Source organism: Microtus pennsylvanicus, chromosome 2 (genome assembly GCF_037038515.1).
Source record: "Microtus pennsylvanicus isolate mMicPen1 chromosome 2, mMicPen1.hap1, whole genome shotgun sequence".
Classification (NCBI taxonomy): domain Eukaryota; kingdom Metazoa; phylum Chordata; class Mammalia; order Rodentia; family Cricetidae; genus Microtus; species Microtus pennsylvanicus.
In genome coordinates this window covers 130,981,415-130,995,848 of record NC_134580.1, presented here as the reverse complement: position 1 = coordinate 130,995,848, position 14,434 = coordinate 130,981,415, and the positions used below count along the sequence as shown (strand labels likewise).

At 48.3% G+C, this 14,434-nt stretch overlaps 2 protein-coding genes across 3 annotated transcripts in view; both read left to right on the top strand.

Annotated features, from left to right (window-relative positions):
- Edem2 (ER degradation enhancing alpha-mannosidase like protein 2) overlaps positions 1-5,848 on the top strand; it is a 30,569-nt gene extending 24,721 nt beyond the window's left edge. Inside the window, exons 10-11 of the mRNA XM_075962679.1 lie at positions 2,549-2,670; positions 5,270-5,848. Of these exons, the coding sequence (XP_075818794.1) occupies positions 2,549-2,670; positions 5,270-5,770 (623 nt within the window). The 3' untranslated portion in view covers positions 5,771-5,848. The remainder of the gene's footprint in view (positions 1-2,548; positions 2,671-5,269) is intronic.
- A 7,761-nt stretch (positions 5,849-13,609) lies between these two features.
- Positions 13,610-14,434, top strand: part of Trpc4ap (transient receptor potential cation channel subfamily C member 4 associated protein) — a 74,017-nt gene continuing 73,192 nt past the window's right edge. Inside the window, exon 1 of one of the 2 annotated variants that reach the window (XM_075962672.1) lies at positions 13,610-13,831. In XM_075962672.1, coding sequence (XP_075818787.1) covers positions 13,664-13,831 — 168 coding nt within the window. In that variant the 5' untranslated portion in view covers positions 13,610-13,663. The remainder of the gene's footprint in view (positions 13,832-14,434) is intronic. The other variant, XM_075962671.1, reaches the window with a different exon arrangement.

Here is a 14,434-nt window from a genome sequence, read left to right as displayed (position 1 = left end):
ACACAGCTCTGGCGGGGGTACCTGTGGACACAGCTCTGGCGGGGTGTCTGTGGACACAGCTCTGGCGGGGTGCCTGTGGACACAGCTCTGGCGGGGTACCTGTGGACACAGCTCTGGTGAGGGTACCTGTGGACACAGCTCTGGCGGGGGTACCTGTGGACACAGCTCTGGTGAGGGTACCTGTGGACACAGCTCTGGCGGGGTACCTGTGGACACAGCTCTGGTGAGGGTACCTGTGGACACAGCTCTGGCGGGGGTACCTGTGGACACAGCTCTGGCGGGGTGTCTGTGGACACAGCTCTGGCGGGGTGCCTGTGGACACAGCTCTGGCGGGGTACCTGTGGACACAGCTCTGGCGGGGTGCCTGTGGACACAGCTCTGGCGGGGTGTCTGTGGACACAGCTCTGGTGAGGGTACCTGTGGACACAGCTCTGGCGGGGTGTCTGTGGACACAGCTCTGGCGGGGTGTCTGTGGACACAGCTCTGGTGAGGGTACCTGTGGACACAGCTCTGGCGGGGTGTCTGTGGACACAGCTCTGGCGGGGTGCCTGTGGACACAGCTCTGGTGAGGGTACCTGTGGACACAGCTCTGGCGGGGTGTCTGTGGACACAGCTCTGGTGAGGGTACCTGTGGACACAGCTCTGGCGGGGTGTCTGTGGACACAGCTCTGGCGGGGTGTCTGTGGACACAGCTCTGGCGGGGTGCCTGTGGACACAGCTCTGGTGAGGGTACCTGTGGACACAGCTCTGGCGGGGTGTCTGTGGACACAGCTCTGGCGGGGGTGCCTGTGGACACAGCTCTGGCGGGGTGTCTGGCTCTGGCGGCGTGTCTGTGGACACAGCTCTGGCGGGGTATCTGTGGACACAGCTCTGGCAGGGTGTCTGTGGACACAGCTCTGGTGGGGGTACCTGTGGACACAGCTCTGGTGGGGGTACCTGTGGACACAGCTCTGGCGGGGTATCTGTGGACACAGCTCTGGCGGGGTGCCTGTGGACACAGCTCTGGCGGGGTACCTGTGGACACAGCTCTGGCGGGGTGTCTGTGGACACAGCTCTGGCGGGGTGTCTGTGGACACAGCTCTGGCGGGGTGTCTGTGGACACAGCTCTGGCGGGGTGTCTGTGGACACAGCTCTGGCGGGGTGTCTGTGGACACAGCTCTGGCGGGGTGTCTGTGGACACAGCTCTGGCGGGGTGCCTGTGGACACAGCTCTGGCGGGGGTACCTGTGGACACAGCTCTGGCGGGGTGCCTGTGGACACAGCTCTGGTGGGGGTACCTGTGGACACAGCTCTGGCGGGGTATCTGTGGCTCTGTGTGGGGACCTAGCATGTGCAAGGCCCTGGCTCTGCTCCCCACACTACAGAAATGGGTAGATGAGTAAAGAAGTCGGAGCTAGAGTTCCCACCAGAAGGGAAAGAGCCAGGAAAGGAGCTCAGGGGAGATGTCGGGGAAGGGAAGAGAGAAATTCTTTGATTTGAGAAGCAGTTGGTGCTGAAGTAGGAAACATAATGAAGCCGGGCAGTGGTGGTACATGCCTTTAATCCCAGCACTCAGGAGGCAGAGGCAGGTGAATCTCTGTAAGTTAAGGGCCAGCCTGGTCTACAGAGTTCAAGGAGAGCTAGAACTGCACAGAAAGACCCTGTCCCAAAATAATTTAAAGAAAAAGAAAAGAAAAAAATGATGAGCTTTCACTTCTGCCCACCGAGGCTGTTGACAGTACAGAATCATTTTTCCCAATAAAAATTCATGTATTTAAAAGCAATACGTATTTTCTTCTTTTTAATGGTAAATAGTCTCACCTGGGCCCACTCCTGTTGGCCAATATCTGGCTTAGGAAAGAGCCCCTGGCTGAACTTCCAGCTGTGGTGAAGAATAGGATCCTTCAGAGCATCTGAAGCACCTTTACATGTAGCCCAGGCTAGCTTTGAACTCACTGTACTGATGAGGGTGACTTAGAACTCTTGATCCTCATTTTCCAGGAGCTGGGATTTTTAGGTGTGTGCCACCACGCTCGGCTTTTTTTAATTAATATTTTTTTTTCCTGTGGTGCTGGGAATCGTAGCCAGGGCCTTGCATGTGTTGGGCAAGTCCTTCTTCATGGCACCATGTTCCATGGTTGTTCTTTTCCTTGGTTTCTGGGAATAGTTGTGAGTCAGACAGCCACGGACACTGCAGAAGTCAGGGAGAGAACAGATGTTACGGATCAGGCCACAACCTCTGCTACCTTTTCTGCCCCAGAGCGGGCTGCCTCTCTCTTTGGGGGATGGGAGTCTGCGGGGTTCAGTGGAGCTTCAGGATCTGTGCATCTTGGCTCTGAAAACTCACCATGGACACCTCCAGTCTTTCCACAATGCCAGAACTTATCTAATAATAAATTCATAAGCTACAATGGTTTCGTTGGTTGCAGTTTGCCAAGTAGTCCCCAAAGCTGTGCTATGATTCTCTCCAGCGGGGCTCTGCAGACCGGCAATGGAGGGGAAGTCCTTTTCCTGAGTGGGCCCCGTGCCATGCCTGCTCAGCCACTGAGAAGGTCTGCTTGTCTTTACAGAGCTCATCGAGAGCGCAATGTACCTCTACCGCGCCACAGGGGATCCCACTCTCCTAGAACTCGGGAGAGACGCAGTGGAGTCCATTGAGAAAATCAGCAAGGTGGAGTGCGGATTTGCAACCGTGAGTGTTTGGGGCCTCTTGCCACTCACAAGCCATGGTAGTGGCTGGGAGCGCTGGGGCGTTAGCACTGGAGGGGAGCGGCTGTACACTGAACAGAGAGGCTTGCTGAAGGCCTCTAGTGAAGGGTGAAAGGTCAAGAAAGACAGGCCAGGGAAGAGTGACTCAGGCAGGCAGAAAGGCCTTCTGGGGAAAGAACTGCAGGCTCTGCAGGAGATAGAGTCCAGCATCCTCTTACAGGCTGGTGTAGTTATAGGGCACAAGGGCAGGAACATGGAAGAAGGCTGAAAAGTTTCTTTTTGGCCTGTAGCTTGTCATTGCTAGGGGTAAGCAGTGAGCACACAGTCCGAGAATGTTGGGTGACTGATAAACATCCTAACTGTGGCCTTTCTGTGGGCCCCAGGGCAGGGTGGCCCAGCTTATAAAGCAAGTCCACATTATTGTAGTTACTGGGATTGTCACAGTTAACTGAAATGGAGTCTCACAAATGCTGTGGCACTAGCTGCCAAGGTGGGTTAAACCCTAAGCTCTCGGCACCAGTGGTCCTCGTCTCTCAGAATATGTGCTTTGCAAAGGGGTTTGTAGAAAATTTTGTCTGAGGGCTTTTAAAATAAATTTTAAGAGATGAAATCTGGAGTCCTGTAGTCCTGTGTTCATCAAGCATGGGCTCCTTAGTAAGCAGTTCTGCATTCCCACGGTATTTACCATGTGACTGGCATGTGCCAGGCACTGTCCCAGGCCAGGGATAGAGACAGGCAGACCTGGACCCTTGCTCTCAGGAGCTTACATTTTAGTTGGAAAAATAATAAAAACTTGTATGAGAGATAGAAAGAAAACCAGTGTGGTTGGAGTAGGAGAGTGAGCAAGGAGGAAGGGTAGAGAGGAGGACATGGAAAGGGAAGAGGTGGATGATGCAGAGCCTTTGTAGGCACAGGAGAGAGTGGGATTTGGGGTGGGGTCCGCAGCAGAGCGGAGTCATGATCTGATTGGTACATTAGAAGTAGCATACTAACGGCTCCATGACAGAGCTGACATCCTCATAGGACCCAACAGGCAAGGTGCAGACAGCCACTCTAATACGCGGAAGGCAGACGGCTAAGAAAAGGAGCTGTGTGTTTCCTAAGAGTTACTGTATTGGAATGTGGAATTCAAAGCAAAAGTTCTGCACAGTTTTGGGATGTGTTGGTACTTTATAAGTAAGGTATAGACAGACCCTTTTCCTTTCTTGTGCTGAAGACTGAGCCTAGGGCCTGATGTGCACTGGACACGCACTCCACAACTGTGCTGGAGAAGACCTGTAGTGAACGGGGTAGTAGAGCGGTGGTTTGTTTTGGCTTTCAGTGTGTTCAGTTTTCTGAAAAACCAAAGCAATGAGTCCACTGGGAAAGCTAAGCTCATTTCCATGAAAAGGAGGCCTCTGGGAAGTCTCCCAAGGTGCATGATGGGAATAGCCCTTCAATCTTTGTCAAACAGGGAAGAAAACCTGACTTGGTCTTTGATTGAGTCCATACTTGAGTCATAGTGTTGTGTAATCCAAATGTCCACTGAGAATTCATTTTGGCTAAATGTACTGAAAAATCTGAGAAGCTAAAAGCAAGCATCTGTAGTAGATTATCCCACTCATCTCGGCCAGGGAGCTTCTGTCTCTATAGCCAACCTTTAGTTATGCACAGTAGTCCAAACCTGATACTCATAAGGAAGTGTCAGGTAAGGAGGGTGTGTCACTTTTGTCGTGAGGACTGTGTTGGAAACAGATGGACACACTGATACCTTTCCACAGCGTCAGGATTTATCTAAATAATAAATTAATAAGCTACATTGGTTTGTTGTTGCAGTTTGCCAAGTAGTCCCAGTTTTCCTTGATAGCTGTCCATTGGCAAACACAAGTTCTTTGTCTTTCCAGTCTCTCCAGACTCCATTCAAGTCTTTAACAACAATATTAATCCTCGGATTATGCATTATAGATCATGCAGGAGTTACATCTACCTCTGTCTATCGTCCATGTGTCTGTATAAATGTGAATCAGTGGTAGAATGGCTACAAGGGCTGAAGAGACCACAGAAGAGTTCAGAGAGTTCAAAGAGGACGTGAGGAGCAGAGGGACGGAGGCAGGGACAGAGGCAGAGGCACGTCTTTTTTTGTTCCCCTGTCAGCCTTGTTGCTGGCTCTCCTACTTCCTTAGATACGTGCTTAAAAACCTTCACAAAGACCCTCAGGTGAGAGTGTGTTTTGAGCCTGGAGCTGTAAGAAAAGGATCCAGGTAGGGAGAAACGAGGGCAGAGAGGGAGCAGGGACTAGGTCCTGGAGGATCCGACAGACTCAGATCCTCAGCCTGTGTGCAATGAGATGTCCAGAGAGTTAAGAGAAGTGACAGGTAAGATCTGCAATCTAAGTGTATCATAGGGGAAGGACAGACGCAGAAGTAGTTTGTCATTATTCAGGTGAGAGGTGGTGGTGGCTTGGGAAGAGTGAAGCTCAAAGACGTGATTCACCCAAAGGCCCTCAGCTCTTTAGTGGCTGAGCAGTTTCTGAAGGGGGCTGTCTGACCCTGACTCCCAAACCATGGACTGTTCTGACTTGCTTCTTTCCTCTCCGGTGGCAGATCAAGGACCTCCGGGACCACAAGCTGGACAACCGCATGGAGTCATTCTTCCTGGCTGAGACTGTGAAATACCTCTACCTTCTGTTCCACCCAAACAACTTCATCCATAACAACGGCTCCACCTTTGACTCTGTGATGACCCCCCATGGGGAGTGCATCCTGGGAGCTGGGGGCTACATCTTCAACACCGAAGCTCACCCCATTGACCCCGCCGCCTTGCATTGTTGCCGGCGGCTGAAGGAGGAGCAGTGGGAAGTGGAGGACTTGATGAGGGAGTTCTACTCTCTCAAAGAGAGCAGGTCAAGAGCTCGGAGAAAGACAATGCGCTCAGGACCCTGGGAGCCCCCAGCAGAGCCAGGCACGCTCTCCTCACCTGAAAACCATGACCAGCCCAGAGGGAAGCAGCCTGCTAAGCAGAGAACCCCACTTCTCAGCTGCCCTAGCCAGCCCTTCACCTCTAAACTGGCATTGCTAGGCCAGGTTTTCCTAGACTCCTCATAACCACTGGATAAGTTTTTAATTTTTATTTTTTTGAGACTAAGCTATAATAATAAATCTGCTTTTGGCTATCAGGTTTTACATACTGGGCTCTTGATGAGATTCCAATCAAAGGAATTGTGTTAAACGATCATGAATCTAGTTTATTTTTTTCAGCCAGTTGGAATAAACAGCTAAACACCAAGGTGGCCTCCAAGGTGGCCGGTTCCACAGCCCCCAGGACGAAAAGTTGAATCTCTCTTCCTTTTCTGGCACCTCTGGGGAAGGTGACGATGCCGGTATTTCTTGGTTGGCTTTCCCAGCGTGTGCTTTGACCTTTTAGCTGTCCCCTCTATCCATGTGTCATTCCAGGCAATAGAGGTTTATTAAGCACCTTTGGGTGCCAGCCATAACCCCAGAGAGTAGCAGCAAACAAAGAAAATAGGTTTTGTTATCGTTGGAACAGATTCTGGTAGAGAAAAACACACTAATGAGTGTATGAAGTGACAGTGGCCTAGGTTCTGTGAGGATCAGGGTCAGAGTGGATGCTGGAGGCAGTTCGGTTGGTAATGAGTTCAGATCCCCAGCACTCACAGGAAGACCAGGCCCAGGAGTATCTGTAATCAGAGTATTGGAGTTCGGGGGGTGAGAGAAGAGGCAGGTGGATCCCTGAGCTCAGCAGTCAGCCAGTCTTGCTGAATTGGTGAGATTCGGGTTCAGCGAGAGATCCTGTGTCAAAAAGTGAGGTTCTCACAGTTGAGGACACCTGCTGTCAGGCTCTGGAGGTCACACACTTTGACACACAAGAAGAGAAGGAAATGAAGGAAAATGAAAGATTGTTGGCAATGGGGAGAACCAAGCAACCTTTAGGGAGGGCAATCTGGGAGGGTAGTCAGGGAGGGTGGCCTGGGAGGGTCTTCTGCTAGAGGGAAACTTTTACATTAGGAAAACCAGAAAAAAATGGCGATCCCTCATGTGCTTTTCACTCAACTGCAACAAATTTAGCTTGGAAAATGGTAGACTTGGGGCTGGAGAGATGGCTCAGTGGGTGAGAACACTTGGCTGCAAAAGCATGAGGACCTGGGTTCTGATCCCAGCACTCATAAAACCTGGGTGTGGCCACACACACACACACACACACACACACCCTCTACCCCAGCACCAGGGAGTGGAGACAGGAGGTTCCCTTGGGCTTGCTGACTGCCTTGTTCCAGATTTGGTGAGACACCTCCTCAGCTTCCATAGAACCACACACACACGAATGAAGGAATGAGTGGATAAAAAAAGTTAAAAAGATGGTAGGCTCAAAACAACCTTGTTTATTTCCATAAAATATTATATAGAATCCAAAATGAAAGTCTCTCAGAAGGTGAACATGGCAGGCATGCATATAGTCCCAGCATTCAGGAGACTGAGGCAGGGATGTCATGAGTTTTAGGCTATCCTGAGCTACATAGTGAGCTCCTGTCTCAAAACACAATGTAGAATTCATTACCAAGGCATAACTACAAAAATGAGCAACAATTCCTTAAGACCTCCAAATGTCATTCATGTTTAAAACTCTCTTGAGGTATAAGTTTGTATTTTATTGAGAGAATCTGAGCGGAGCTCATATATTTGTTAATTAGACAACACCTTTCTGCAGTCTTATCCGATATGCAAGTCTTCTTTATCCTTCCCTCCCTCTGCTGCACTCTCTTTCCCCTTTCTCTCTGTACACTCATCTTTATTTTTAATTATCTTTATGTGTATGGACGTTTTGCATGCGTGTGTATCTGTGCACCACGTATGTGCTTGGCATCCACAGTGGCCGGAAGAGGGCATTGGATCCCCGAGAACTGGAGTTATGAAGGTTATGAACATGTGGGTGCTGGGAATTGAGTGCGGGTCCTCTGCAAGAGCAGTCAGCGCTCTCAACTGCTGAGGCATCTCTCCAGCCGCTACTCCACCCCCTTATCTTTTATTTTTGTTTTGTGGGGAAAGAATAATCTGAGTGTCCCACAAAAGAATACTCAAACAAAACGAATGTAACTTGCCATTTTTTTTTTTTTTTTTGCTAAGAAAAGTGCACCAGAACCCAAACAGGGCTAGGAAACATGCTGGCCAAGATGGCATCTCTCTTTTGTCTCTAACACAGGCAGTGACTGTGTCTCATACCACTGGCGAGAACTCAGTTTCACAATCTGACACAGTTGGCTAATCACAGCAAAGGGGAAAGGGCTGTCCAGGCAATAGATGCCCTTGTTGAGCTAACTACCTTAGATAGAAAACAAATCTCATAATTGCAATTTGTTGAAGAGATGGAGTTGTCCCATATTATAGATTTTCTTGCCTGCTTCTGTTAACATGGGTGAGCTGGTAACGTGAAGAAAGAAGCAATGAAGGCAACAGGTTGCGCAGAGATGGCCGAGGCTCAGAACAATGTGATGGGAACTGCCAAGTCCACCCCAAGGTGGAGTGGAGCTTGGACAAATGCTACAACATAGATGAGTCTTGAAAATTTCTGCTAGCTAGAAGCCAGACACCCAGGGCCTTTTATACTCTATTCCATGGTGTAGGTATTGATTATTGCCCATGTGCTGGCAAATACCTCCCGTGAACACATTGCAAGCAACTCTAATTAAACTCAATGGGCCACACACAGAGAAGACATGGGAATAGGAGTGGGATTCTCAGGCAAGAAAAAAGTTTTTATTAGAGTAGGGGGATGATGTAGCGAGTCTTTCTCTGTATTGACAGCTCCCAAATAGTGATATTGAGACTTCTTATTAATTTTGAAAGCTCAACCTTAGCTTAGGCATGTTTCTAACTAACTCTTAAAAAAAAAACTTAACCCATTTCTATTAACCTATGTGCTGTTGCATGGCTTGTGGCTTTTACCTCTCCTCTTACATGTCTTCCTTTGTATCCAGCTAGTATCTCCTTTCTTCTTCCCCTAGACCTCTCTGTCTCCAGAAGTCCTGCCTAACTTCTTCCTGTCTAGCGATTGGCCATTCAGCTCTTTATTAAACCAATCACAGTGAGACATCTTCTTCACAGTGTAAACGAATAGTTCCCACCAGGATGAGAGAGGAACAGAGGGTGAAAAAGGACTAAAAGTCATTATAGACATGTATGAAATTGTGGAATAAAGATAGGAAAAGAAGGGGGCTGGAGAGATGGTTTGGGGGCCAGAGAGATGGGCTCAGAGGTTGAGAGCACTGGCTGTTCTTCCAGAGGTCCTGAGTTCAATTTGCAGTAACCACATGGTGATTCACAATCATCTGTAGTGAGATATGGTGCCCTCTTCTGGCCTGCTCATATTATTTTTCAACCTTTCTATAGATTTGAATTTTTTTTCCAAAAAAGCTGAGGGAAGGAAGTGAAAGGGCATGAGAACAAAGTGCTTGACCAATGGTAAGCGGCTGATTAAAGGGTGGGTCTCAGATGAGTGTTAGCCTATGAAAGCCAGGACCTTTGATGACTTAGCACAGCATCCCTAGTGCCTGGGATAATAACAGTGCCTGACCCATAGGGTAAATGTTTAAAACAACAAATCACTGGGCCAGTGGATAGCTCTGCTGGCAAAGGCGCTTGTCACCAATCATGGGCCTGAGTTCAGTACCCAGAACCCATAGGTGAAAGAAGAAGACAGGTCCCCCCCCCACCAATTGTCTTCTGATCTCTACACACACACACACACACACACACACACACACAGAGAGAGAGAGAGAGAGAGAGAGAGAGAGAGAGAGAGAGAGAGAGAGAGAGAGAGAGAAAATAAATAAAACGCCCAAATCTTTGAGTACATTAGAAACAAAATAGAAAATAGTGTCCAAAATGACATCCCAAGAGGACAAATTATTACATGATCAGTTCTCACTATGGCCTAAATATAATAATGTAATATTCTTTGATTATGACTTCTCCGTGATTAAAAAATTGCCCTAGAAAAATCTGTAGGCCTAATTGAGATGATCTTGGTAGTTAGTTCTGGGAATAACAGCCATTTATGTGGTTATACTACTGGGATTACTCCGAAAAATTAGTCAACTGAGAGTTTCCGTTTTGCTTATTTTATTTTATTTTATTCAGTGTTGACCCAAATCAACATCAGCAGGCCCCTTGACAGAAGGATGCTGCTCCCTCTGGTGGTGAGAAGCAGCTGGTCTCCATTGGAGAGGCCAACAGGAAAGAGACGAAGTGCACTCTGCTGTCAAACAGATTTCTGGACCTTTCTTCTTAATTCCTAGTCATATGGAGTCCTTAAGGACTGAATTTGAGGTGAAGGTTCTAAAAAAAGATTTATCTTTATTATTTTTAAATGAATTTGTGGTGGTGGCACATGCCTTTAATCCCAGCACTCGGAAGGCAGAAGCAGGAGGATCTTTGTGAGTTGGAGGCCAGTCTGGGCCTTGAACAAAGAGAAACCCTGCTTCAAAAAACAAAACAAAACAAAAAGACAGATACATAAATTTGTGTGTTCAAGGGGCATGCTCATGTGAGTGCAGGTGCCTGCAGAGTCCAGAAGAGGGCATCAAGTCCCCCTGGAGCTGGAGCGAACACCGATTCTCTGTAAGAACAGCTCGCACTTTAGTAGCCGAGCCTCCTTCTCCAGCACCATTCGCTCTGCTTTTTATGTGTGGTTTTTGTATTGTGCAAACTTCGCCGAGGTTGTTCGTTGATTCTGTTTGTGTGTGGAAAGCTTCAGCTTCCTACATATGGGATGATGTCATCAGGAAATAGAGATGATTTTGCTTCTTCCTTTTCAACTTGGCTGCTTTTTTGTTTTGTTTTGTTTTTTAAATGTGTAGCCCAGGCTGGCCTTGAACTCGTGATCCTCCTGCCTCTGCCTCCTTCAGCAAATCCTACCGGCGTGCGCCACCACAACCGGCTGTTTTGTTTTGTATTAAACTAGTTGCTCTGGCTATATCTTCTAGAATTATACTAGCCAGAGTATTATTCAGTGTCATGCTAAAGGAGTATTACTGAGTCAAAAGAAATCCACTTTTAACTCACTTCGTATGGATAAAAAATGGTTTTCTGGAAAGGCCCAGCAGACCTCACCACCAGCAATCCACTCTGGGGAAAACGAGGAGACTTATGTGCTTTTCTACATATATTTGCCATCTTTCCCCTATGAATCGCCTATTCCTCGTCATCTATTACCTTCAAAAAAACATTTATTCCCCCTCCCTTTTTGTGTCTGCGTGTGCATACACGTGTGCACATGCACAGGCAAGGATGTCATGGCACTGGGGTGGAGTTCAGAGGTCAGCTTTCAGGAATGGCTTCTCTGTCTCCACCATTTGGGTTCTGGGAATTGAACTCAGGTCCTCAGAGTTGGTAGGAAGTGCCTTTGCCCCTGGGTCATCTCACCAGCTGCCCCAACCCCTCTTTCTACTGTGCTGTTTGATTTTGCAGGAGTAGCTTTATCCGACGAGTGATCGATTGATTGTATCAAAAAACTTTATTGCTGAGGGTTCCAGGCACTGTCCTGGGTACTGGAGATGGGTGTGGCAAAGTACAAATCAGATCACAAATACCTCTAACTGAAGATGGAGCGATGAATTATGTCAAGACGAAGGCAGGTAACGAGAGCAGAAGCCTTTGATGAGAAGGAAGGGGATGAGAAAGTCAGTGGCTTAGACACCACCTGGGGTGGAGAACTCGAGGCAAACAGGATAAGAAGTTTTTCATAAATTCTAAGTTAACTCCCAGAATGCCATGTGCCTTCTACGGCTGTTAATGCTTTCTTGTATAGGAGGTTATCCTGTTGAGGTCTTCCAGCCATGGTTCTGGATTTTATACTTAAGACTTTTCTTTCCCCAAATCATAAGAGGGTTATCTTATTATCTTACACTTGTTGCTACCATTAAACGCTTTTAACTTTTTTGTTTATTTGGTGGTTTGTTTGTTTGTTTGTTTGTTTTTTGAGACAGAGCTTCTCTGTGTAGTCCTGACTATCCTGGAACTTTATCTAATTAGTTATCTGAGAATGCACATATACCATGATCTGCCTTTAACCTTTAGCAGCTTTGTGGAAGTATAATCTGTATTTCAAACCTACCGTTTAAAATCCCATCCAGTGGTCTGCGGGTGGAGAATTTATGCAGTGCGCTCCTGCCACTGTCCCCAGCTTTAGAAACATACTTGGCGGCTGTTGGTCAGCTTTCATGGTCTAAGATGAATTTTAGGTTCTAGTGTAAAGTTAAAGACCTGATTTTTTTTTTCTTCATTGGCTTGAAGAAAATCTCCACCACAGGATAAACTTCCTTTTCCTGGTCATAAACACTCAGGGTTTTATTTGACCCATACAGATTTCAGGATGAGACAGTTTCACTGAAAAAAAAAATGCTTTTATTTATTTTAATAAAGTTTTTCTTTTTTAAAAAATGATCTCTTTTACTTTTTTGAGATTATTATGTAATTACATCACTTTTCTTCCTTTTCCTCCCTCCAAATCCTCCCATATACCCTTCTTGCTCTTTTCCAACATAGATTTTTCTTAACTTTAGAAATCATATTTAATTTGTGTGTGTGTGTGTGTGTGTGTGTGTGTGTGTGTGTGTGAGAGAGAGAGAGAGAGAGAGAGAGAGAGAGAGAGAGAGAGAGAGAGATTTGGAGGAGTCGTTTCTGTCCTTCCACCAATATGGGTCCAAGGTCCTCAGTCTTGACAGCCAGTGCCTCTACCCACGGACTCATCTCTTGAGCCCTATTTCATTTGTTTAAAATCGATCTAGTGGGGATCTGCGGCAGGTGAGTGGAAATCGTACCTTCTAAGTGGACATGAAGATGCTAACCACACTACAGTTCGCCTTGGCAGTGCCCGTAAGTGTCCGTGGTTTTAGTGTAATCATTTATTACGTCATTTCACTCTTTAGGGGATTTTGGTTTGGGCAACAGATTACAGTCACCTTAATTCCAAGTAGCAAACTTCATGACCTCCTAATTCATTGCATTCAGCTCTCCTTATTGGTGTTGCAAGATTGCCTCCTAGGAGAGAAGATGGGGAAAGAATTGGCTCCACTGTGCTAAAAAGGTTCATCAGGAGTATGTGAGTTTGGAAGAGGACGTCCTGGAGCGGGAAACCAGCGCTGTGCTCTCTTTGGCAGAGGATACAGCTTAATAACCGCCCCTCCTCGCATTATTTCATTGAACTTCACCACAACCTAGCCAGTTACATTTACTTGTGTGCGGGTTTGCTGTGGTCCCTGTAACCCGAATCACCACAGGGTCCTCCACTGTTCTGCTTAACACCTCACCCTCTGCCTCCTCGACCTATTCAGCAGGAATACGGCTGGCTCCCTTAGAAACTGTTTACGGACATCTGTAAAATTGTTAATCCCGACACAATTTTGTAATTCATGAAATATTTTCCATCATTTTCTTTAAAGAAGCAATAATTCATTGATGGTTCTTTATGTATTACTTACATAAAATACATTTATTAATTATAATACAAATATTAATTGATGCAACTCCTGGGGACTACATATTGAATGGACTAATTGAGGTGCGGGGATAGAGTGTGGTGACTTGGCTGAAGTCAGGATGTAGACAGAAGGGGACAGGAATCAAAGTCAAATGTCAATTCTGACCTAGGGCCGTTCACTGGCCACTCAGCTGCATCATTCCTAAATAGACAAGAAATTTGAGAGCATGCGCACTCAGCGACTGGTTTTCCATTTGAAGCAAAATGCTGGAGGTGGGATGTCGGAAAACAGGTGGTCCAGGAAACTCAGCATCTCTATCATCTGCCCGGCCTCGGGAGAAAGACTACATTTCCCATAGGCCCTCGGGTCCCGCACAGTCCCTGCCACGCGGCCTGCATCTCCGCGACGGTCCACTGGGGGCGATGTGGAGAGTCCTCCGTCGCCCCGTAGAAATCTACGCGGCTCCGGGGCCGCTTGCTTCCTGTTTGTCGGACGAAGAGACATGGCGGCAGCGCCGGCGGCGGCTGGAGCTGGGGCCAGCCGAGGGAGACAGTCGGCAGCTACAGCGGCGGCGTGGGGGGGCTGGGGCGGTCGGCCGCGGCCCGGTAACATCCTGTTGCAGCTGCGGCAGGGCCAGCTCACCGGTCGGGGCCTGATCCGGGCGGTGCAGGTACGAGGCCGGCCCGGAGGGGCGGGGCGGGCCGGGCTGGAGCTGGCCGGGGGCCGGGAAAGAGGCCTTCCCAGGCCGCTGCGGTACCGGCCAGATCCCCCTTGGCTGGCCGCGGGGCTGTCCTATGTGCCGCCCGGACGCTGTCAGCCGCGGTGGGACGATGGGCAGCGGCCGCCTGGGAGGCCTACGGGTCTGGGCCGAGTGGGGTCGGGCTGCCTGAGGTATTGATGGCGCGTATGTGTCGTGGGCCGAGTTTCTAGATCCTCATTTCCCTGCGCCACGTCTGCACGTCGGGGGGACCTTGGCGAGTTGGCTTCATCTTCTCCTGGCCTCGCATTTGCTCCTTGTGAGCAGGACGGGGTCCTTCTCACTGCAGCTCCCCCCGAACGGTTCGCAAGCCTATCATAAATGTCATCTTCTCAAAGAGGCCTTAACGTTCCTCCTCTTTAAAGTAGGCCCCCGTTGTTATTCTGTCAAATCCTCCAGGTCGTTTTCGGTTGCATTATTTTCTTAGCCTGTAATTGCATATTTCTTTGTTGTCTGCCCTTTTCACGCCTGTCTCCCACATTAGGCTGCGCTCCAACGGGTGCAGAGACTTTTGCC